Here is a 23,336-nt window from a genome sequence, read left to right on the forward strand (position 1 = left end):
GATAATTCTAATCTAAATCCCAAAGGAAAACAAGCACATGCAGCTAAGTTTCATCATCGAGAGGTGGGATTCTATATCCAATTTATACTATGTGGTTACTAAGAAATAGAACATAAAACATATATATATTTGGACAAATATTGATTTATACTCCTAAATTTTAAGGATAGTATAAAAAATCAATGAAAATCATGAACTAATAATTATATCAATTTAAACTTTAAACTTTCGTAATTGTATTAATGTATATCCTCATTCAAATTTTGTTCAATTAATATCTTGTAAAACTTATAATTTTTTTCTCTATAACAATTATAGAGATGGAGATCCAAACTCCAACTTTTAAGGAGGTAGACTGTGTCAATTACTTAAGCTCACTTTTGGCTTGAAACTTATAATTTAAGTCAATTAAGTTCCTAATTTTTCAAAAGTCAATTAATTTATACCTCTCATTACAATTACTTTTAAAAATCATATATACATCAATTCTCAAACATGTGTTTGACATTTTGAAAAATCAATTTAATAAAATTGATGATTAAAGTAAATCTAAAAGAAATTCTATCTAGAAATTTTAAATTGATTCGTTTATAAAAATTTAAGAGTTTAATAGATAGAATTATAAGTTTAACACACAATTTTTCAAACACAATTTTTCAAACCGTAATTAAAGCGGTAAATTGAAACATTAATGAAAGTTGATGGTTTAAAAAGGTAAAAATTGATATCACCCCTAAACTTTTAGAAGTAATCGATAAATTCAATCTCTTAATGGCAAAATTCAAAGTTGGAACTTCAAAACGACGCGTTCTAAAAGGAGAGAAAAAAACTCCTTAAAATACGAGACACACTCGAATAAAGAAAGCAAAAGACAAGAAAAAAAAGCCAAAAGCTTGATTGATGATTGATACGAGTGCTTTACAAACACTTTCCCATTATAATAACAACAATAATCATCTCAGAAATCACAAAACCAAAACTAAAAACCAAACAAATCTAAGCCCTACGCCTTCTCAAATTGAACATTTTGTTTCAGATCATGAACACCCGCCGCCATGCCCACACCTTCATTCTGATGCTTCTCCCATCCCCCTGTATCAGCTTTCGAATGCATCCAATAATACAAAATTGAACCCACCATCGACAGCACCGTCATGGCGGCGGCGCCGGCAAACACCCCCTTCCGGAGAGTCGTACACGACAATTCTTCAACCCCAAATGCCGCCCTGTACTTTGTGTGGTAAGCATTTCTCGCCGATCCGGCCAACAGTGCGATCTCTGCTCCCACGAAGCTGATCCTATAACAACAGAGTCATATGATTAAAACTAATTTCGCCATCAAGTTTGGATTTTTCTTTGATGGGGTTGGTGGGTTTTGTGTCGTTTTCAAAACCCATATAAATAAATTAACCAATTTTCAAACAACATACCAAGAAAAGACAAAGAAGAAAATGGCGACAGTGGTGGTTTTTCCACTAATTAAACCTTTCCCACAGCAGAAACATCTAGTAACGCCGTTAACCACCGCTTGGCTTATCAGAAGTAAACCGAACGCCGACAGTCCGTACACCGTCGATGCGTCGGTGCCGTACAAACAATAGGTCTTTTCATCGTACTCATCTGGTACAACCTTAGCCTTCACAAAAAGAAAACAAAAAACAGAGTACAAAGAAATATAAAAGCTTTTCAATTACAGAGATCAATGAAAAGGGTTAGTGAATCAGTGAGCTCAGAAACTTACGGTGCTGCGGCGGCGCTCGGCGCCGACGGCGAGGACGAAGGCTATGAGATGAAGAGAGGTGATGGTGGCCAAAACAATAGCTGAGAGTGCCATTATTGGCCCTTTTGTTGAAGGAGGAAGAAGAAAAAGAATTGGGAAGGCTTCAGAATTTGAAATTTAATTTGATTTCTGATGAAATTTGGGGATTTTGGTATTGAAGAATGTGGCGGAGCTGGGGCTTTTGCTTTTCTTGGGATGGCTGCCGAGGTCTTGATTCAGTGGCCCCTCTGACTGTTGAGTTTTGATTCTCTGCATTATCTTTTTTACTGTGTTCCATTATCATCACCAATAAGTTTGGTTTAAAATTTGAGCTTCATACGTGGCAATATTTCATTGGGTGACTTTTCTTAGTTATGGTGTTTACTCTATTACATGAGTTTTGCTTTTTTGCTTCGTTTATTTAGAAGTGGGACCGCTTTTTGGACTATTGAAGTCCCTGTTTTCCGGTTATCTCACCGGCTATAGGAGGTTATCCTCCATGCTTGGTTTATTAATTAAAAGAATATTTGGATATAAGATATGGTCTATGGATGGTAAATAAGAAATGCTTTTGAGGCCAACGTGAGCTTCTCCGACATTTAATCTCTCTCCACAAGTTGAATAGACTATGTTAAAATACTATAGAACCACCTCTATATATATATATATATTTTTTAATTTTAAAAGGTCTATTTTTACTCCTTTATTATTAAAAATTAAGAAAAAATATTTTTTCAGTCTCTAGATTTTGGATCTAGTTTATGTTTAATCTCTAGATTTCAAAATATCACACATTTAGTTCTTAAGTTTTGAATTTGGTTTTAATTTAATCCTTAGGTTTTAAAATGCTATAATTTTACCCTTGACATTTGAATTTTGCTTCAATTTGGTTCCTATGTCTCGGGGTTTACACTTTTAACCTCAATTTTTTACTACATACTTATTTTCTGTCTTCTGGAGTTAATTTATGTTTGTAAATTAAAAAAGAGTAAAAGAATTACAATTAATTAAGTTTTACTATTTTTATCATTTTTAAATTAAATTTAAAATTACTTCTAATTATTTTTAATTAATTTATAGAAAATGACGTCAATAATTGAAAGTAAGTATTTAATGAAAAATTGACGTTGAAAATGTAAAATCTCAAATGGACCAAATTGAAATAACATTCAAATTTCAAGGGTAAAATTATAATATTTTGAAACTTATGGACTAAATTGAAACAAAACTCAAAACTTAAAAACTAAATGTATAACATTTTAAAACCTAAAGATCAAATAGAAACTAGAACTATAACATAGAGACCAAAAAAGTATTATTCCCTAAAAACTAAAAGTAACTATTTTAGTATCAACTTATACATTTCTAACGGGAATTTTATTAGGACTCTTAACGGTTCGGTTTCGTAACAAAATTGAATCGAATTGAACTAACCCTTCAGTAAAAGTCGAATTGTTGGTTTGATTTGGTTCATTTTTATCAATTAGTTCAATGTAGTTGATTTTAGTGTTCCTCTCCCAAATTTATGGATGCATTTTAAAAAAATATAGTGAACGAATCGTTGTGTTAAAATTTAATTTCAATTGAAAAAATAGATTAAAAAAAATGAAAAATTAAAATGATCCAATTTAAAAGCATAGAGACCAAAATTGATATTTTAAAAACATAAACACTATAATAAAAAAAATTCGAAAATATAGAGAGATTTAATTTCCATCCCACCGTTGTTTTGCATTAAAAAAATAATAAAATAAAATAAATTGTATTTTACGATTAATTAGGGTTAAAGACAGCAATTATTATGAGTCCGAGGCTTTTAAATGAATTTTGAAGGGGTAATCAGTAACGCTGTGTCAACTTGTAGTCATTTAAATCTTATTCTATTAATTAATTTGATTTTCTTTTTCTTTTTCATGCATTATTGGTTTCGAGAATCCCTTTTGTTTTATACCCTTTTATTCTTACATTGATGTTTCTTGTTTATTATCTTTCTACGAGAGGGAAATATTCTCTTCTTTTTCCTCAGAAAGTGAAAGATGTGAAAAATACCAAATGCTTAAAGGGATGCCAAGGTTAATAATGATAAGAAAAATATTCAGATGTAATACTTACCTTTTTTACATTTTTTTAAAAATATTTTAATTTATTTTTTATATGTGATGAGAGTAGAATACATAAAAATGCATCTTCAAATTCACTTGCTCTAATCAAACACTCCAAACAAGTTATACATAATTATAAGGGATATTTTAAATTATAAAAAAAGTATTTACTTTTTATAGCAAAAAAAGTTGAAAAAAAAAAAAATACAAACAAAATTTCAAGAGTATAAACACTCTTGAAACATCCAGCTTGTTAAGGTACTCAGCACTTCCTTTTTCCCTAGAATTATTAAGGAAAAATTTATTGCTTACCATATAAAAACACTTGAGAGTTACGTTAAACTCCTAAAATATCATAATAAATTATTTAATGATGTGCCACATATTAAAAAAATTTCTGATTGTGAAGGTGTGTAAGGTTAGTCGCATAACACGTGGCCAACCAAGAGAGCAATATGGACAGTCACATTATTTTACTCATTACTTTTCAATAGTTATAGGAATGTGTGTGTGTGTGTGTGTGTATAATGTCTTTGGTTTATTTTTCTCCTCTCCTCTCCGGTAATCTCAAATATTATTCTCTAAACAAATGACCACCATTGACATACTCACATGTCAGGATATTATTTAGAGAGTTGGTAAAAGAAAAAGGAAAAATAGATTGAAACCACCGCTAATCCTATACAAATTTGGAGGAATTAGTAGGAAGCTAAGGATTTTAAATGCCCTAATTTCAACTCTGAATTTGTACCAACTCACTAAATATTATAATAACACCATGTGAGCTTATAATAATCCAATTTTAACATTCATATACGAGAAGAGTACTGAGAGAAGTTAAAATATCAATAATATAATTGAAACTTTTGACTCAACAAGGACTAAATGGAAAAAAAAAAAAAAAAACTACACATTAATACTATAACACCGAAACTTTTTTTCCAATTCAACTGCAATATCAATCACTCAATCAACATTTAGCATCATAATTCATAGACATCGTAAACAGTTAATTAGAATTAGAAAAACTTGCCTAGATTGGTAGAATCAGAAACTTTGTAATGAGTCTTCTGGCTTTGGCTGCGTAAAGCAGAAAGTAAGTCTGGGGTTCCAAAGACTTACGATTTCGACAGATGAGAATAGAACACGAAGTCATCAAGCATCAATCGGAGTCACGATACCTGACATTGACAAAAACGAGCAGTAGAAAACCCAAGGAAAAGACTCATATCTTCAAGTACATGTTTAACTAAGAAGGGTATGCACATGCCTTCAAAATTTCACCATTTCTATTGAAATGGAAGAAGAAGAAAACCAACCAGGCACGGAAATAAGCCCAAGACCAGGGCGTATTTTACGCTTTCCATAAACATTTCTAATCGTTATAACCAGTTTATGGTCAAGGATACTCCTGCAATACAGATCAATACCTGATGCATCCGAGATCCTGAATAAAACCTATTAAAATCCCCTTAAACAACATTACATTCTAACAAAATTAGGACCATCAGTCAGAGAGATCAAAGAAGGCCTCATTTCTCAATGATGGCACTTCTGGGGATAAATAAAGAGAGGCGAAAGCAAACAAGAAAACCTGCTTATTAATACATATTGAACCAACATCTACCTTGCCAAACCAGCGTGCCTTACAGCAATGTTTTCTAACGTTTTACGCCTTCACTTTTTTTCGGTCTTTGTTACTACGTCAGGCATGTGCTCATCGACCGTCTAAAGCCTCCAAATTTTGTGACCTATCCCATGCTTAACCTTCCTCCAGTCTTCCACCTTAGCGAAAGCAAATGAGTGAACCACCCCACCTTCACCAAGCATACAGCAAATCCACCAAATTTCGGGATTCTTTTGCAGGGCCACAACATGCGAACTTTAGTTTTCTAGTAGGTAAGAGTATTGTATCAGTAAGGTGTTGCATCTCGGCGGCTGAAGAACAGGAAATCTGGGTGATTGACATGGAGATCTCTTAACCACTTATCAGCTGCTCGTGAGAGGTCATTTGCCAATTGATGCTCAACTCCACCATTTCGCACCCACAATGACGACCCGTTAAACTTGTATGAAGCAAGTCCAAAAATTCTTAAAGAAACCTTTTCGGCACCATCTGTCTTACAGCGATATGCTACAAAAGGTATTGGTGGGCTTTGAGAATCTAAAAAATATAAAGAAAATGATTATGCTATTCTCAGATATATCAAGATGCCATGAAATATTCACACGATACTATAAACAAAATATATATATATATATATATATATATATATATATATATATATTCTCAAGGACACAATAGAATAAGAAAATTAACTCAAATTGAAATAGTAAAAATTATAATAATAAGACAAAAGCATGCACGAACAATGGACTTGCATGTCAAACTGGCAAGAAATTCAATTACCTCTGATTGGTGTGTGTAGAGAATGGTATGTGAGAAAGCAAGCATCAAGATCCTTCAATGTTTGCCCAGTTGGTATCCTGTAAATTGGGTACCTAAAACGTTTTGGGTTGGAAGCCAATTAGTCCATGGATATTACAGTGCTTTCATAAAAAATGTGAAGATGCTGATACCATGCCACAGATATCCAACTATACGGTAGGAGGTCACAGCTTCTCATTGTTTTCAACTGTGGGAAGCAAGAAGCAAGGTCCGATATCTGTATGTCAAAAATAACAGAGAAAAATGTGAAGCTGAAAACCTAAATATGGTCTCACAACCAGAAAACCACTTGCCTTGTCAGCCAAAGGTTCACGTGAATATGGTAGGTCTCTTTCAAGATACTCAAATACAAGGCAACCTTGAGAATTGCAAGATTCAGCCTCATCACTGGAGCAGTCCTCATGAAGTCCCAACTGCTGGTCCCTCAAAGACAATCTATCCATTCTAAGAGGATCTGTGATCGTCGGATCATTATGGTGGGGTGGTTCTCTACTGTGTTTTATTCTTCTCTTTGTTTCAGAATCACTACTACCATCACTACTTGAATCTCTGTAGTCGCTGTCACTTTCCTCACCCCATCGCCTTTCAAACAACCAAAGCATATGCATCAGTATCACAAAAAGTGTAAGAGAACAAAACAAATGGCAAATTTCACAATGAAATTCATAAAACTCAGGGACAATATCCTGCCCCAGCAAGCACATAAATTTTTCTTTCTTCATGATGTCAAGCAACAATCAAAAGCATAAGAATATGATGAACCAAAAAGATGAAATGGCCCCATCTACGAGCAATAGCAGTTAAATTCTAAAAGATTTATCCAAATGAGTGTGTTTCCCTTGACCTCTATTTTCCTGAATGACCTTTCACACCATATTAGTAAACACAATATGGCGTTCAGATTCTCAATCTCTAAAAAGCTCTTGATACTACCATTAATCAAAATGAGATATTAACTACGCAATCATATTTGGTTTGAAGTTGAAAAAGTTATGCAACAGAGAAGGGAGGAACTTTTGTCTAGATACGAGGACTATCTGGGTAAAGCTAAAATGACTCCTCGGTAGAAGAGAAGCATTCTCTGCGAACCATGAGCACAATGGTCCATAGGATAAAGCTACAAAATATAGGGATAAAATAGAAGTAGAACATCAAATCATTTGATATGAAAAAACTATCCTTCATAAAGTTTCAAAAAAAAAAAAAATCAGACCAAAAAAGAAAAAAACTGGAAACTCCCAGGTTAAGAAGTCTCGTGTCAGATATGCACCAATGAAGAATAACATATCAAGCTTATATATTAAAAGAGGTAGAAGACAATCGATTCCAGCATATTGAATACCTTGGCATTGTAGACGATTCCATGGCGTACAATTGTATGCCAGACAAGTAAGGAACATAATACTGAACCACACCATCAGTGTTATTCAATAAAAGAGGCACTCCTGCCCCATAAGCACTCCACTCTTTGAAAGCTTCCCACAAATCCCCAAGCACAAAGTAAGGCTGCGTCTCCAAATCGCACGTCCTCCAACCTCTCAACGCACTCTGCAAGAAAACAACACACAAACTTTCTCAAAATCAAGAAGTGAAATTCCAACTAAAAAGTAAAAGAAATCTGCTCAAACCTTCGAGAGAAACTGAGCAGACAAAGAAGGAGTAACCGACTGCAAGAACCGCTCGAGATTACTTAATGGTGAAACAACAGGCTGTAGATTAGAAAAAGGAACTGGTTTAGTAGCTTCATCAGAGACTAAACGATCCCCAGGGCGTGTCGAAACATCCTTATCCGCATAGGATGGAGTAGTAGCAGAAGCGTCTTGTTGAGGTGTACATAGCCTATCATTTTGACGACTGAGAAGGCCCTTCCTCGCTCTGGATGAATCGTAAAATCGGTCCTCCCCTTTGCCGCGACCAAACCGTACACCTGCTCCTAACATTTCGACAGCCTACCAACAAGAAGTGACGAAGAACACCACTAACCTCTGGAAGTTGCAGTAAGAATCCGTATTCAAAGTCAACGAGGAGGAACTGGCAGTTGAAGAAAATAAGGAGCGATGTGATTATCGGAAATCCAAACAGCAGAAACAACAATTCGTGAGATCTGCTTAGGAAAACAGATCGCCGATGAAGAAATTTCAGAAAGGAAAAGAGAATGGAAGCGATCGGAGAATCAGTAGCGATGAATAAACGGAGAATCGAAAGGAAGGGGAAAAGAAGAACACAGTGAATCGAATGGGAAGAGGCGGGTTTTCAGAAAGGGTGAGAAATGAAGAATGGCAAACAGATCCAAACGGTTCCACGAAAAAACGACTTGAATTAAGAGACCTCTTTTTTTCACTTTCTTTTTATGGTCAAGAAAATCAATATCTCCTTTTTTTCGTTCCAAAAAGTTATTTTCTTTTTTTTAAAAAAAAAAAAAAAAAAAAAAAAAAAAAAACTGTCACTTACTAACGTGCTGCTTTGGATTTTCCATAATTTTTAACATATTCAATTATAAAATTACTCTCTGACTATGTAAAAGCTAAAAAAAATCAGATCCTAAATTTGTAATTAGAAATTTGATTTCCAATTTTAAAATATAAGGGACAATAACTAAAAAGGGAAATAATGTAAAAGGAGAGAGGAAAAGACGAAAAGAGACAAACTATTATAATTTTATAGAATGTAATTTTTTAATATTTAGAAGTAGCGGGTGAAGTGAAGTCCCGCCACACGAAAATTCCAAAAACAAGTTGAAAAAAATTCAGGTTTTGGACTACGTTGGTAATTTTTAAGTTTTGTTTAGGGGCAAAAAGTGTGAAATTGGAAACGTATAGGGACAAAAGAGAAAATAAATCCGAGGCGCAGATGTGGTTAGGTGAGGATGGAGGAGGGATTATTTACGGGGCATCTCGGAATCGCAACTAGAATGTGGTCTGTGGACCCCTTTGGATTGACAGCTCTGAGCCACGTGTATGGTCCAAACACGAGCAATCAAGTATATATCATTTATTTATTTCTTTATTTAGGATTCCTATATAGTCTATCAATTGGATTTTTTAAAATGTTATATTTATTGAAACAAATTAGACATATTAGACCATTTTAAAAATTTTAAGATAGATATACACAAATTAATTCAAAGACTTAAATTTGTAGTTTAACCCATGGATAAAGACTCAAAAGACGGAAAGGAGGATGAAAAATAGTCTCATTAGGGAACAACATTTACATCTTGTACAAGTAATGATGGAAAAATAAGAATAATGAGCTTTTATTAATTTGTTTGAAATTGTGTATTAAATTTTAATATTTATATAAGCTCTGACATCCACATAAGGATTACATCAACATTTTTATTATTTTGTAAAAAAAAAAATCACAAAACATCAAAGAATTAACCAAGTATATATATATATATATTGCATAAAATGTTTATTTGTCAATTTAGATATTTTTTATTTCTATAAAATTAAAAAATCAATTAATATCGATATTTTAAACCTCTTGATTGAGACCAATAAAAGGAAATAAAATAAACAACAAACGTCTACGTACCGTAACGTACCATATGCCTGCTATAGGATCGAATTTGGTGTTATTGAGTTTAGGATACTTGAGACTCGATTTATTTGTGAGTGAGATTTAGTTCATTACTTTAATAATATACGTATTAAATGATATTAATTCATTAAGTTGTATCGAGTTCAATATGGGAGAAAATATTAGAAAGAGAAAAGGTTCATTTAAAACATGGGTTCCCAATGTTCCTTATCCAAAGAAAAAAAGAAGCGTGAATATCAGTCCAAAGTACAAAATTATAAAGTTAAATTAGAAATTTAAGTGTTTAATTTAAAAAAAAATTTATTAAAAAAAAATCAGAGTGTTTGACAACCACTCAAAATAACTATTTCAACATATTTTAATTTTTTTTTTTATCAGAAGTGTTTAAATAGAATTGACTTAAAAAAAAACAATTTTTTCTCAAGTGAATTCAAATGGGTCCTTATTGCAGAAACTTCATGAATTATGTCTATTTGGCTTGAACTTTCAAACTCGTAAGTTGATTCTTTGGAATTTGAAAATTTAAGAATTTATTAAAAAAATTTGAAAGTTCATCGTCAAATGGATAGAAACCTCACCATTCATAAACTAAATTTATAATTTAAATAAACAATAAAAAGGAAAAACATGTTCCATCTTTTTGTATACCAAATAATTAAGAAGTGAGTTGATGTTATTAAAAAAGGAAAAAAAAAGGTATACAGAATAGAAAAGAGTTAATTTAGTTTTCAAAATACATATATAGCTATAAAACTACAAAAACAAATGCTTTGTTTGGGGGTGAGAGGAGTAAAAGTGAAACCATATTTTAAGTCTTGAGAAAGAGAAATAAATGTCACCAAAAAATTGAAATGAAACAATGGAAGATAGAGAGAGTCTCATCTAATAATAAATCCCATTATCTTTTAAAGAAAAATTCTGAAAAGATGAGCAATTTCCCTTTTACCACCAGTAACAAAAAGGCAAAAAGACCAAAAAACATGAAACTTTACCTAAAAATAAATAAATAAAAGGTAGCAACTGAATATTTATTTTTAGAAAAAAATGGAAATAAATTACATCAAGAGGCTGCAAACTACAGAAGTGTGCTCCATATTTGAACAGTCAGACAATTATTGTGGACAACAACATAGGAAAGAAACAACTAGGAAATGATTCTTCTTCACATGTATGTTTATTATTATCACTATATTATATCGTAAATTTAATTAATTGAAAATTTCAGCAGCCAAAATCCAGTTGAAAAATGTAGCAGTTGGAATAGTATTATAACATTATTTTATTATTATTATTATTATTTTGAGAAAGAAAAATAATATGATATGATTTGACCGTTGAAAAATGTGGCAGCCAAAAAGTTTACAAGTTTCCTCAAAGAATAATGGTTTTATGGAAATTATGATTATGTCAAATTTTATTTCAATTTGGAATCCAAAACATATTCTTAAATATGTAAATACATAAGCCATATCATCAAAGGTCCGATGGATAACCATTAAAAAAAAAACCATACATATCTAATATCATCATTGCTTTTATTGCCAACTAAGAAGTATAAATATGGATACGAGACACAAATACGACACGACACGGACACGGACAAGATGATACATCATATTTTTAAAACCTAGGATACGACACAACAAGGACATGATTATTAAAATATATATTTTAAAAAATATATATCATTTTATACCAAAAGAAAGTTCAAAGGTAATTAAGTTGATGCATTCATATGTTTAATATGTTTAAGAAATTTAGTTTGATGTATTTCACACTCAAAATTTATTATTATTGTCATATATGTGTCTTTTTAATCTACTTAACAAGTGTTCTATGCATGTCTAATATATTTGTTGTACTAACAAGTGTCCGATACGTGTCAAATAAGTATTGGAGCGTCCAACTGTCTGATACGTGTCGGACATAGAAACACTAACCAAGCTAAAGTGTGCTCTTTATGGCAAGAAAGAAAGTGATAATCAAAGTTAAAGTTTGGGAGTAAGATTTTGAAAAACATAAATATATTGTTTCTCAAGAATGAAAATGGAAAACCAAAGTATGGTTATCAATCAAAACCAAAATTATACAAACTTATGTTTGTAATGAACACTATCTCCTCACTACCACTATAAAGGAATACCCCTAAAACTTTTAATCATTGCAATAATACCCTCGACCTTTTATAAATGTTTCAAAACTATCTTGAGTAAGTTTCTTAGAACGTTTTATGAAAATTGGGACCTAAAAGGTATAGTAATGATCTGGAATGGAAACTAGAGCCCGAGAACACCATCACACCGTTTCAAGTCACCATCACACCGTTTCAAGTCACCATTACACTAGTTTTTCATTATCAGTTTCAATCAAAATTCTAACAGATTAATACTCTAATGATAGTTTTAAAACATTTATAAAATATCAAGGGCATTACTACATCTTACTTTTGAAAGAATATGAGTAGTTTTGAAACATAGGGTAAAGTTAATGGTAACCAAAAATAAACATACCTGTTACCCTCTTTTCCAACAAGTTCATTCCAAGAACATTCAAATGGACAGCCAGTACTCTGCTATTTCATCAGTAAGCAAACATCATCCTGAGCATTGCCATATATATACTGACAAAATAAGAGCATATACAAAAGAGAAGTACTAATCCTACGCAGTTCGTTCTAAACGCTACTCTTGAAGCTTGAACAATTTACATGTAAGGCATGTACATTCTCTATCGCATGACATAATCAAAAACTTCAGTTTCTTTCATTACCAACCATCTCAAGCACTTAAACCCAAAATCATGATAAGTTTCATCATAATTTTATCGATATCGAGTTGACTGTCTAGCAACGTTCTTGCTATACCACCATAGAGGTGCAGTGAACCAGATGGGCGCCCAATTGTCACGGTTACCACGGAAACAAAATTTTCCACTGTTGTCTCTGTCGATGTGAAAGGTTCCCCAATCTTTTCTCGAGGAGTTGTCAAGTCCAAAAAGAGAAGACAATCCTTTCAAATGATTCGAATCCCATTCATTCCACCAAGGAGCGATATCATCATTGGAGAAATAGATACGGTTACTGATGCCGATCCCAAGTTCAGTTGAAGAAAGAGATCTAGAACAACATTTACCTAAAAACAGAATCCGATCATCCAGACACTCAACCTTTTCCCACGACATCTGAGAAAGATCAAGTGAATATATCTCAAAATTGATTGTTTCAAGTACGGCGTCTGGTCTCTCACTGAAGTACCTACAGACCAGCAAAACATCCCCTGAGGACTCCACGAGATACTTCAACACATGTTGACTGTTTATTTCCAGGCCTCTAACTTTATGGAACTGTGCTTTGATCTCAGAAATAGATGTAACACATTCATCTTCTCTAATATTTGAGATGATACTTGTTGCTTCGATTTGGAATATGTTACCGTCATTGCAGAGAAGAAAAAGACTTCCATTACAGAAGACAGCATCTTCAAAAGGCGTACCTTCGAGTTTATACTTGTGCCATGCTTCTATCCCTTGAACCCAAAAGGCAATTTCACAATTCTGACTATGAATGGCTGCATAAACTGTGTTTTCCTCAGTGGGAGACCCTGAAAGGACCATCTTGTGATAGAAGTTCCAAAGCCTTGGCAGGTTGATCTTCCTTATAGAGAAAGGGTTCAACAAACTAACTTCAAGAGAATAACAACCAAGATCCTTCACCATTATTAGCCAGTCCTGAAACGATCCCCAAACATAAGCTCCATATGCCTCAAGAAGCTCTATTTCCCAAATTCGATTGTCTAGAATGTTGGCAGAAGTTCTCATCTCTCTATCTTTTTGACCTGACATCAAAAGCCATGGAAATCCACCCCTTTTCCAATTTGGAAGTTCAGCAAGGATATTGCTCCACAGCTTACAAACATTATCGACTGATACGCAATCCGCAAGAGATAACTGCTCAAAGATCGAGACAAGAATATCACGCGGGAGCCCAGCCCAATCCATAATAGAAATTCCCCGTCCATCCTTTAACTTTCGCTTTTTCCTCTGCCTTTGATTCCTCCTTTTACTCTTCAACATTTTCCAACATTAAGACTCCAAGTCTATATCTATAAGAACATGAACCGTTTTATAAAACTTTCAAGAAAATAATAGGAAAATAACTAACGAATGCCACATGTTGGAACAAAGTTGAGGAGAAAGCTCAAACGATTAGTTTGACATCAAAACAACATTGAAGAATGGAAAATGCAACTTCAAGAGTTGAATATGCTTGCGTCACTAAAATTCAATACACGGGTTCCTTACAAATGAGCAGAAGGTAAATGAATAGGTTTTAAAACCAAAATGTTGTTGTTTAACGGCAATCAATAACACTATGTGCCCCTTGATTTCACCAAGATGTAAATAGCAAATGGCACAAACAATTAGTAAAATGAATATGCATAAAAAGAAACTCCCACATAGAACGAAACATGAAATAGAGCAAATGAATCGCCTCGCAAGACCCATTACTTGAAATTGTCAAATACAAAAAGACCCAAGTAGAATGGCACAGAGTGAAGAGAAACCACAAACCTAAGGATTTGGGGGCGAACGAAGTGGGAAGTTGCCAGTTGACTCGCGAGAAGAAAATATGAGGGGTGACCCTTGAATCAGAATCCACTCTAAGAAATCGACGATCGCTAAGGGCAAGATTTTTGCATAAACAGAACTTGGAGGCGGAATAGCCGCAACTCGGCCCCCACTGAACTCGATTCTTGTCTCCCACAGTGTCCCGGTCTTTTTTGACGCCAATGACTTCCTCTTCTTACCAAACCCACCAAAACTAAAAACTCTTCATTCAAATTTTCCAAGGCTAACGACTTCGTATCGCTCATAAACTAAAAAATTCTTTAGAATCCATCATTTCGGCTTGCAAACGATCTAATGTCGCCGACAAATCAAATCTGATCGGTAAATCTATCAATATGTGCCTGAAAATGTCTTACACTATCGGTAATGGGACTTTGTGGGTCATTATGGGTTTAGAAATACACTGATATGGTTTTTTTTGTTTTTTTTTTAGTTTTCGATGTGTTCTGTGGTTGAAGACGAGTAGAAAGAGCTTGTGAGCGAGATAAGTGAGAGTGAAATCGGTAGAGCGACATCGGAGAGAGCGAATGTGAGCGAGATAAGTGAACCTATGGTTTTTTTTTTTGTTTGTTTTTATGGTTTTCGATTTGTTATATGGTTGAAGATGAGTAAAAAGAGAGAATTTGAGTGAGATAAGTGAGAGCGACACTGGAGAGAGTGAATCCAGCGAGATTTAAACAAAATGTTGTTTTACAATTTTTTTTTCTGAAGGAGTAAACTGATTGAATCTTTATTTCATGAAGAGTGATTTAAGATGGCAACACGTTTCAAAATACCCGAAGCCGATCGATTTCCCGGTCAAGTGATGAGCTTGGCCCACATTGCTAATGCAAACAAGATTGTGAAAGATAAGCTTACGCCAAGGCAGTTGGACATGTTCAATAGAACAGTTTTTAAGCGATTTGTAGACGTTGACATGATGTTTAATAGCCCAATTATCCATCACATGTTGCTGAGAGAAGTGAAGAGGACGAGATCAGACTCAATGTCATTCTCTGTTTGTGGAAAGGTTGTCACTTTTTCGAATGATGACTTTTTGTTGATGACTGGTTTGTGGCAATCCCCAACATGAGTTGATCAGAACCAACAATCCTCGTATGAACTTGCTATCAAGTATTTTGGTAATCGAGTGATGAAGGACACCTTACATCTCCGTCAACTTGAAGAAAAATACAAGGACTTGGAGTTTGAAAATGATGATGATGCTGTGAAGATCACAGTAGTTTACTATACTGAGATTGCAATGATAGGGAAAAACAAACAAAAAAATGCAGTGGACCTTAAACGTTTTAAGGACGTTCAAAACTTAGAGTACTACAACAGTCTTGATTGAGGTACCATTATTTGGGAGAGAACATTGGATGCCCTAAAGACTGCATTGAATGATAAGAACAGTCTATACAAGATGAGAGTCAAAGGAAATAAAAATTATGTTGTGAAGTACTATTTACGTGGGTTTCCACAAGCGTTCCAGGTAAATTTGCTTAACATAATAATCGTGTTGTTTGATTTAACATTACTATTGTTCTTAATATATTTTAAATTTTATTTAGGTATGGACGTACGAGATCCTAGCTTCATCGATAGCTGGGAACATTGCGGAGCAAGGTGGCTTTGCCCCGCATTTTATGATGATCATGCTCCCACTCAATGTCCTTCAAAGTACTCGAGAGAGAGATATTCGATGTACGTTTACTCTATGCATAATATGTTTATCTGGTTGTTAAATTGACATAACTAGTTTACTGGATTGTTAATGCAGATAAATGTTAAAGAGGGTACTGTCATGTCAGATGTTAAGAGGGAGTCTTGAGATACCCCAGTGGACGACCGACCTATATTTGAGGTGCGGATGATGATAGTTCTGAAAGTGGAAATAGGTCGACTAGTGATGGGGGTATTCCTGAAAGTGAAAGTGACAGTGATGATCATCGTGGAGATGACAATGATGAAGTTGTCAGGGTGGAGGGAGGGGATGAACCTGAGTATTCTGAGCACGAGGATGCTGAATATGGAAGGGTGGAAGGAAGGACATACACACCTAGTGATGATATGTTCCATGATGTGATGGGGAATGTACACGATGAGGACGAGTTGAACTAACTTGATGTCTATCTTACGGACTCCCGTAGAGAGCGACCTGTGGATGAGGAGTGTCTTGAGTGTACTGCCTGCCATAGGGAGGGAGCCAATCCCGAAGAGTCTATTTATTCGTACCTGCGGACCATTGACAACTTACTATTGAGGTTGGATGGCCGTATATCGGGTTTAGATAGTCGTGTATCTAGTATGGAGGAAAACATGACGGACATGAAAGGGCAATTGTCGGCCATCCTGTCACTGTTGCAGTCTATGTGCAAGGTTTGCATTTACTATCATTTTATGTCTTTATGTGTTTAGTTTTTACGTATTCGTGAACTCGTCATTTTACTTTACTAATTGAAGGGTTCCACAGTGAATGAGGAGACGACCAGGTCACCCATCCCATATCCGGATCCTGATGCCAATAATGCGACTGCCTCTGACACTCTCATCCCTCATCTACAACCCGATACCACCACTTCACCTACTCCCACCTCCCTCTACAGCCTGATACCACCACAACATCACCAATTGATGTCGAACCTGTAGAGGTTGACGTCCCACAAACAAAGCCCGACATGTTTGCCTTACTCACCATGCCACATATAGAGGCTGATATGTCTGGCATCCCAGAGGCCGACACTTATGGGATTGTTACGATCACAGAAGGAGTTACACTAGTGAGTAATTTATGGATCGGTAATCTTTGTTTATATTTTTATATTTCTTGATGAGTAACATTTTGTTATCTGTTTATGTAGGAATCTCGAATAATTAGTCGTAAAAGAAAACCTGTTGATAAATATACACCTCCAACTCAAGTAAAGAAGAAAAGTGTGGTTAAGCATCCTTTCCCAAGTGTAGCTACGTCACTATCCAGAGCGTCATATATAACGTAGCACATGATGTTCCACACAATATCTTTACAGAAATAATGGGCTAGATCTCGGACGATAATACAGACAACGAGGTTCGAGAGAACTTCTTTAAACCACTCGCTAAGCAAATCTTCAAGGAATTGATTACCCCGAATTTGTTGGTCAAGTTCGATGTAAGTTTCCTAGTTTTGACTTCTTTACATGTTGGCTATCTTGTACTTTTACTAAAACAGTAATTTTTCGTGCAGACCATAAATACTTTATTTTATTTTATGAAAGAAAAATTCTATACCTGACCCGACATGTGCATGCACAAGTTCACCATCTTGCCAATTGGTGTAACGGTAAATTTTGATATTTCATTTCTTAACTTCTCATTATATTCATTACTTAACTTCTCATTTTATTTGACAGAGTCACCTTAATGCTCGTAGCGGGGTATTTAAACGAATAAAGAATAAGACACTTCTGGAGGTTGCCCTAGCATGGGAGGATTAAGACACGTATAAGGACTACGTCACTAGTAAATTTGTTGTCAAATGGGCAGATGTGGATTTCGTTTATATGGCGATGAATATCAATGACCACTGGATGGTCCTTGCAATGGACATTAACAGAGGCCACATATTCGTCTTCGATTCACTTTCGTCATACACACCAATGACAAAGCTGATGAATTGGCTAGAGCCATTGATGGTCACAGTACCATCCCTACTTCACTACTGTGACGTGGATTGTTCAAAGTTGGACCTATCCACAACCCGTTGGAAAATCTCGCGACCTATGAACGTCGACATACAACACGGGTCGCTTGATTGTGGCATCTTTGCAATCAAATTACTAGAACACCTGGTGACTGGTGCTGATCCGTTCATAATCACTCAGGAGAAAATGAGTGAATATAGGATGCAGTTAACATGTCAACTATGGGCAAACACTCCATATTTTTTTATGTGTATAGAACATGTATTTTTTATTGTATTTTTTGTGTATGTAAAAACATTTATTTTTTATGTATAATGGAGCTACTACTCTTTTCATTGTATAATTGAACATGTATTTTTTTATGTAAGTTCAAAGTTCAAAGTTCAATATCAGAATTTTATCAGAACATGCATAATTGAGCTACTGCTCTTTTCATTGTATCAATGGTATGTACAATATTATATGGTTCAAGGTTCAAAGTTCAAACATTGAGAGAGCGAGATTTTGAGAGAGAGCGAGATTGAGAGAGTATGAAGTTATTGTTTTTTGTTACAATTATCAAGATTGAGAGAGTATGAAGTTATTGTTTTTTGTTACAAGTATGAACATTGAGAGAGTATGAAGTTATTGTTTTTTGTTACAAGTATGAACATTGAGAGAGTATGAAGATGGAGAGAATATGAAGATTAAGAGAGTATGAAGATTGCTATTATAGAAATACTCCAGCTTGTTATTGTTTTTTGTTTACAAGATGAAAGTATGAAGTATGAAATATGAAGTGTTACAAGTATGAAGTACGAAAAAGTATGAAGTATGTTACAAGTATGAAAAAGTATGAAGTATGTTACAAATATGTTACAAGTATGATATATGAAAATTTGATCAATGGTATTTATAACAAATGAAATATTACAAGTTAGTTACAAACTAAACTAGATGAGAGGTGTTTGTGTCACGGTCTCTGGCATTTTCAGCACGTCACACGGTTGTAAGCGGTTCGGTACAATTTTGGCAATTATGCCCATAATTCCCACACCGACCACATTTCATTTATCTGCGAAATTCTTCTCTAGATGGTATTCTTCTCACTCTCAATCGTCCGATTTGTGGCACAAACTTCGAAAGAAGGATAATCTTTTCTACATATCCAGGAGGTCTTTTCATTCAGATATGTGGCCAAGTGGATTTATAGGCTCCGCATACGCAATCATTAGAGAGTCCACTATATAAAATCGACTTCAAAGACTATGGATGGGTATATTTTGTTCCTTAGCAGAAAAAATTGCATGTGAACACGGGATACCAAGTGAGTCGAATTCCTTACACGTTCATTCTTTCGTGTGAAGATTGACAATACTGTCCAATCGATTATCTCGCACGTGTACCCGATAACAATCAATAGGCTCCACCCGATATCGTCTGCCCTTATCAGCCTCACTTGCCAATTGGGTTTCACAGTAGTCAGAGTGCAATGTCGTTCGAGATGCCTAGTAATTCCTCCATTCGTAGAACCACGATTGGAGCATTCCTCTAACATGTTCAATCAAGCATACTATAGGCAATAGTCGATATCTTTGGTTAACGAATTGAAACACTCTGCACTGTTGGATGTCATGTTATTATATCTTTGTTCTATTTGGTAAACCTGTGCCCACCTTTGAAGACCGATGTCTTCCAAATATTTTGTGACAACACCGTCTCGAAAAATACGACGTTCGTCCCATTTTGTCTGGAACTCTGTCATGCGAAATGCCCTTACTGCATCTCTAAATATCCCAACAACCGTGTTATCCTTAAAGTTTGTAACCAAATTTTGTTTTATATACCATGTGCACAATCCATGAAGTGTCGTGGGAAAAAATGCACGAATAGCATTACTGATAGATACCATCCAATCAGACACAAATACTAGATTATAGGTTCTCCGATACTGCATTTCAAGTTTGACATAAATCATTTCCATGATCGATCGGTTTCATTGTCCACTATTGCATATGCTAGTGGGTATAATTGATTGTTTGCGTCCATAGAAACCGTAACCAACATGGTGCCTTTGTATTTTCCTTTCAAGTTCGACCCATCAACAATAATACAAGGCTGACAGCTTGTGAAACCTCTAATATAAGGCCCTAATGCCATAAACATATACTTGAAATGCACCTCATCTTCAATTTTGATCTCAAAGACTGTACCCGGATTCTCTATTTTTAGCGTTTCTCCATAAACATGTAGTATGAAGTATGAGTATTCTGGAGTACCTCTAGTGAGATCATATGCGACTTCCCTTGCATACCACACTTTATCATAACTTATGTTCACGCCATAATCTCTCCGTATATCTTCAACGATATGACAAGGTTTATAAATATGTCATATTCCTATGAACTTATCTTTAATGAGCTGACCAACAACCGTAGTAGTTGCTTGTCTATGGTCGTGATTTAAAATTCCAATGGGAACATGTGTGCGAACTGCAGTACTTTGTGATCTTTAATATATCAGACCCTTCCATTTTGACTGCACGAAGGCTCTACTTACATGTCTCCCCAATACATTTGACAGTGAACAAAGATTTGGTTGATTTCCTGACCTTAAATTCAAAATTTTTCTTGATGGACATAATAGATAATCTCATTTTCAAGTCCTTTTTGCTCAAAAATAGTTGACCAACTTCAACGTCCTCTGTCCTAGATGAAGAGGTGCCAGGTATAATCAACTCTGTCCTATGACTTGAAGACACAGATGGTGGAACTACTGAAGCTGCTGTAGAACGACACACATCTCCATGATCACGATCCATTTCATTCAATCCTGCTGGTTGCTCATTCACTTCCACTGAAGGACCACAATCCATATAATCAAATGTTGATGGTACAGTGTTAGTAGACAATGGAATATCATCCTCTTCTCGACGAAACTGATATGATTCCTCGTATTTTCTGTCCACAGCCGTATCATCATAACTCACATTTCCAAACCCTATTCCAATATTTTTGTCCTAATTAGATTTCAACATTACAGCTATCTGAAGTCTACTAAGCTCTTCTCGTAAAAGAAGGAAGCGAACACCATCATCATTCATTATGCATTGTGGAGGGGCTTCAAATTCAAGCTTATATTTAACTTTCAGTATAAGATCAAACTCTGAAGAACTAACCCTGTAAATGCTAGATTTAAGTTCTTCATACTTCAATGTATGAGGCACAATGATTCCGTTCAACTGTCCCCCAATATACGAACTTTCATTTTCATCCCAATCACCTCCATATCAAATAAGTAGACATTTTTCTGTCATCTTACAAAGCAAGAGAATTTGTCATTAAGTTGTACAAGCAATTGAAGTGTACTCTTGCTCTCAATCTCCCACTCTCTCTTAATCTCGCTCTCTCTTAAGATCTCCCTCACTCAATCTCGTTCTCTCTCAAAATCTCGCTCTCTCAAAATCTCGCTCTCTCTCGTAATCTCTCTCTCTTAATTCATTCTCTATCTTACTCTTCCTCTTTCTTACTCTCTCCCAATACAAAATTTCGTAATGCTACCTTTCTAGAAATAAAAAAGCAAAAATAATTAAACAGATTCAAAATAGGAAACACCTTTCTGAAAAAAATTGTTCCGTTCTGAAAAAGCCTCATCTTGAAAATCCTCATTCGAAAAATCTCCATTCAACAAAACTCCGTCGAAAACCAGAGAAGTAATCACCTTTGAAATGAAGTTTAGAGTTTAAAGAAATCACCATTATATTAGGTATTATTGATTTAATTTGAGGCTTCCATCGTGAAAATTGTCAAATCATTCGTACACTGACGAGCAATCACATCAAACTAGGGAATTTCAAGGGAGAGCGAGAGCGTTTAATCAGATGAGAGCGAGATTTACCTCGTGAGGCTGGTGTAAGGGCAATTTACGTAATATGTTATGATGATGATGTCAGCAGAGGGTCAATTGACATTATTTTTTAAAAATGGGTCATTTGACATTTTGGACCCAAAAATTGGGTCATCCATACAAATTTCCCAGGCACGCCGCCACTTGCCGATTAAAGAAATGTGCAAAAAAATTGAAATTAAAATAATAATAATAATAATTATCTTCTTAATCTTGGTTTTAAACGATAAGATATATTCTTAACGTGCAATACACCTTGTCTAGATTTTAGATCTAATTTTCATTTATTCCCTAACTTTTAAAATGTTATATATTCTTAGTATTTTAATTTTGTGTTCGACTTCAACTTAGTTTTAAGTTTCAAAATGTTATGATTTCATCTTTAACCTTTGAGTTTTGTTTTAATATTTACACTTATGTTGAAGGAGAAAATTCGAACCAATCACAAATTATCACGTCATTTATCAAATTATAGACGAGTATACAAATTATCTAATGTAGGACTAATTAAAAATTGGTATGTGTCCTAAATTAAGATTGAGTAGATAATTTGGTGAATCTCGATGATGCTGCGTGTTTTTATCATGTTTGTTGAATTGAAATAAATTGATTCAATTTGATATTATTATTTGAGTTAAAGTCTAATTTAGCCTAAAAATAAGCTTAATTTGACTCAAATGTCAAATAAAGCCTAAATCCAATCAAATGGGCTCAAAGGCTAGGTCCACGGACCAACCAAGCCCACCTAAGAACTCTATAATTGAGGAACTCTCTTCATTTATGGGAGTAAGCAAATCTACACTCTAGAGAGCCTAGAGAGAATTCTTTACAATCAGAAAACTTCTTAACTCCTGAAGACTGAACCACTCCTTGAAGCTCAAGTTCTGAAGATCCAAAGACTCTTCCAAGACTTAAACTTCAAGAACATCTCGCACTCTACTTCCCCAAGTCAAGTGTACGCATCCAACCAAGAGAGAATTAGAGGATCAAATATTAGAGATCAAACCACATTCGCATCACATCAACATTAACTCAAGTTCAACTCCACGAAGCAAGTTTCTTCGGAAACCTCGTGCGAACAAATTGGTACGTCTGATGGGACCTCACTACCCCTCATCTCTCTTTCAACGTTCAAACAAATTAATGACACCAAAGAAAGTTACACCCAAGGTAACTGCTGCAAGCAACTTCTACACGGTACCTATAACCCGCAATCATTCAAAAAAGGTTATGCATGAGTAAGAGCAAGGTTCCATCATCACAAATAACATCTTGAAACAGATGACAGAGTCTCCGAAAAGTGA

The 23,336-nt window shown here is 34.7% G+C and overlaps 3 protein-coding genes across 3 annotated transcripts; all 3 read right to left on the reverse strand.

Annotated features, from left to right (window-relative positions):
* Positions 1 to 870: 870 nt before the first annotated feature.
* On the reverse strand, positions 871 to 2,387 carry LOC120081728 (aerobic coproporphyrinogen-III oxidase (DUF1218)). Its single transcript, XM_039036827.2, has 3 exons — positions 1,742 to 2,387; positions 1,431 to 1,636; positions 871 to 1,298 (listed from the first exon to the last, which is right to left on the reverse strand). Exons 1-3 carry the CDS (start codon positions 1,832 to 1,834, stop codon positions 1,004 to 1,006), a joined length of 594 nt encoding a protein of 197 aa, XP_038892755.1. The 5' UTR covers positions 1,835 to 2,387; the 3' UTR covers positions 871 to 1,003.
* Positions 2,388 to 5,188: 2,801 nt separating this feature from the next.
* On the reverse strand, positions 5,189 to 8,731 carry LOC120081811 (uncharacterized). The gene is made up of 6 exons (XM_039036981.2): positions 7,939 to 8,731; positions 7,653 to 7,858; positions 6,604 to 6,892; positions 6,442 to 6,527; positions 6,272 to 6,363; positions 5,189 to 6,025 (listed from the first exon to the last, which is right to left on the reverse strand). Exons 1-6 carry the CDS (start codon positions 8,248 to 8,250, stop codon positions 5,775 to 5,777), a joined length of 1,236 nt encoding a protein of 411 aa, XP_038892909.1. The 5' UTR covers positions 8,251 to 8,731; the 3' UTR covers positions 5,189 to 5,774.
* Positions 8,732 to 12,431: 3,700 nt separating this feature from the next.
* LOC120080880 (putative F-box protein At5g55150) lies at positions 12,432 to 14,658 on the reverse strand. Its single transcript, XM_039035546.2, has 2 exons — positions 14,426 to 14,658; positions 12,432 to 13,956 (listed from the first exon to the last, which is right to left on the reverse strand). The coding sequence occupies exon 2, from the start codon at positions 13,925 to 13,927 to the stop codon at positions 12,677 to 12,679; it is 1,251 nt and encodes a 416-aa protein (XP_038891474.1). The 5' UTR covers positions 13,928 to 13,956; positions 14,426 to 14,658; the 3' UTR covers positions 12,432 to 12,676.
* Positions 14,659 to 23,336: the final 8,678 nt, after the last annotated feature.

Source organism: Benincasa hispida, chromosome 7 (assembly GCF_027475165.1).
Source record: "Benincasa hispida cultivar pf3 chromosome 7, pf3_genome.v1.1, whole genome shotgun sequence".
NCBI classification, from domain to species: Eukaryota; Viridiplantae; Streptophyta; class Magnoliopsida; order Cucurbitales; family Cucurbitaceae; genus Benincasa; species Benincasa hispida.

Bases quoted from the DNA above. Each gene is read 5' to 3' on its own strand.
- LOC120081728 (XM_039036827.2), bottom strand. From the start codon at position 1,834: ATGGCACTCTCAGCTATTGTTTTGGCCACCATCACCTCTCTTCATCTC. The intron at 1,637-1,741 runs GTAAGTTTCTGA...CTTTTTGTGAAG, and splicing joins CCGAGCGCCGCCGCAGCACC to GCTAAGGTTGTACCAGATGA. The intron at 1,299-1,430 runs GTATGTTGTTTG...CTGTTGTTATAG, and splicing joins TTCTTCTTTGTCTTTTCTTG to GATCAGCTTCGTGGGAGCAG.
- LOC120081811 (XM_039036981.2), bottom strand. From the start codon at position 8,250: ATGTTAGGAGCAGGTGTACGGTTTGGTCGCGGCAAAGGGGAGGACCGA. The intron at 7,859-7,938 runs GTTTGAGCAGAT...GTTTTCTTGCAG, and splicing joins CTGCTCAGTTTCTCTCGAAG to AGTGCGTTGAGAGGTTGGAG. The intron at 6,893-7,652 runs GTATTCAATATG...GTTGTTTGAAAG, and splicing joins GAATCGTCTACAATGCCAAG to GCGATGGGGTGAGGAAAGTG.
- LOC120080880 (XM_039035546.2), bottom strand. From the start codon at position 13,927: ATGTTGAAGAGTAAAAGGAGGAATCAAAGGCAGAGGAAAAAGCGAAAG.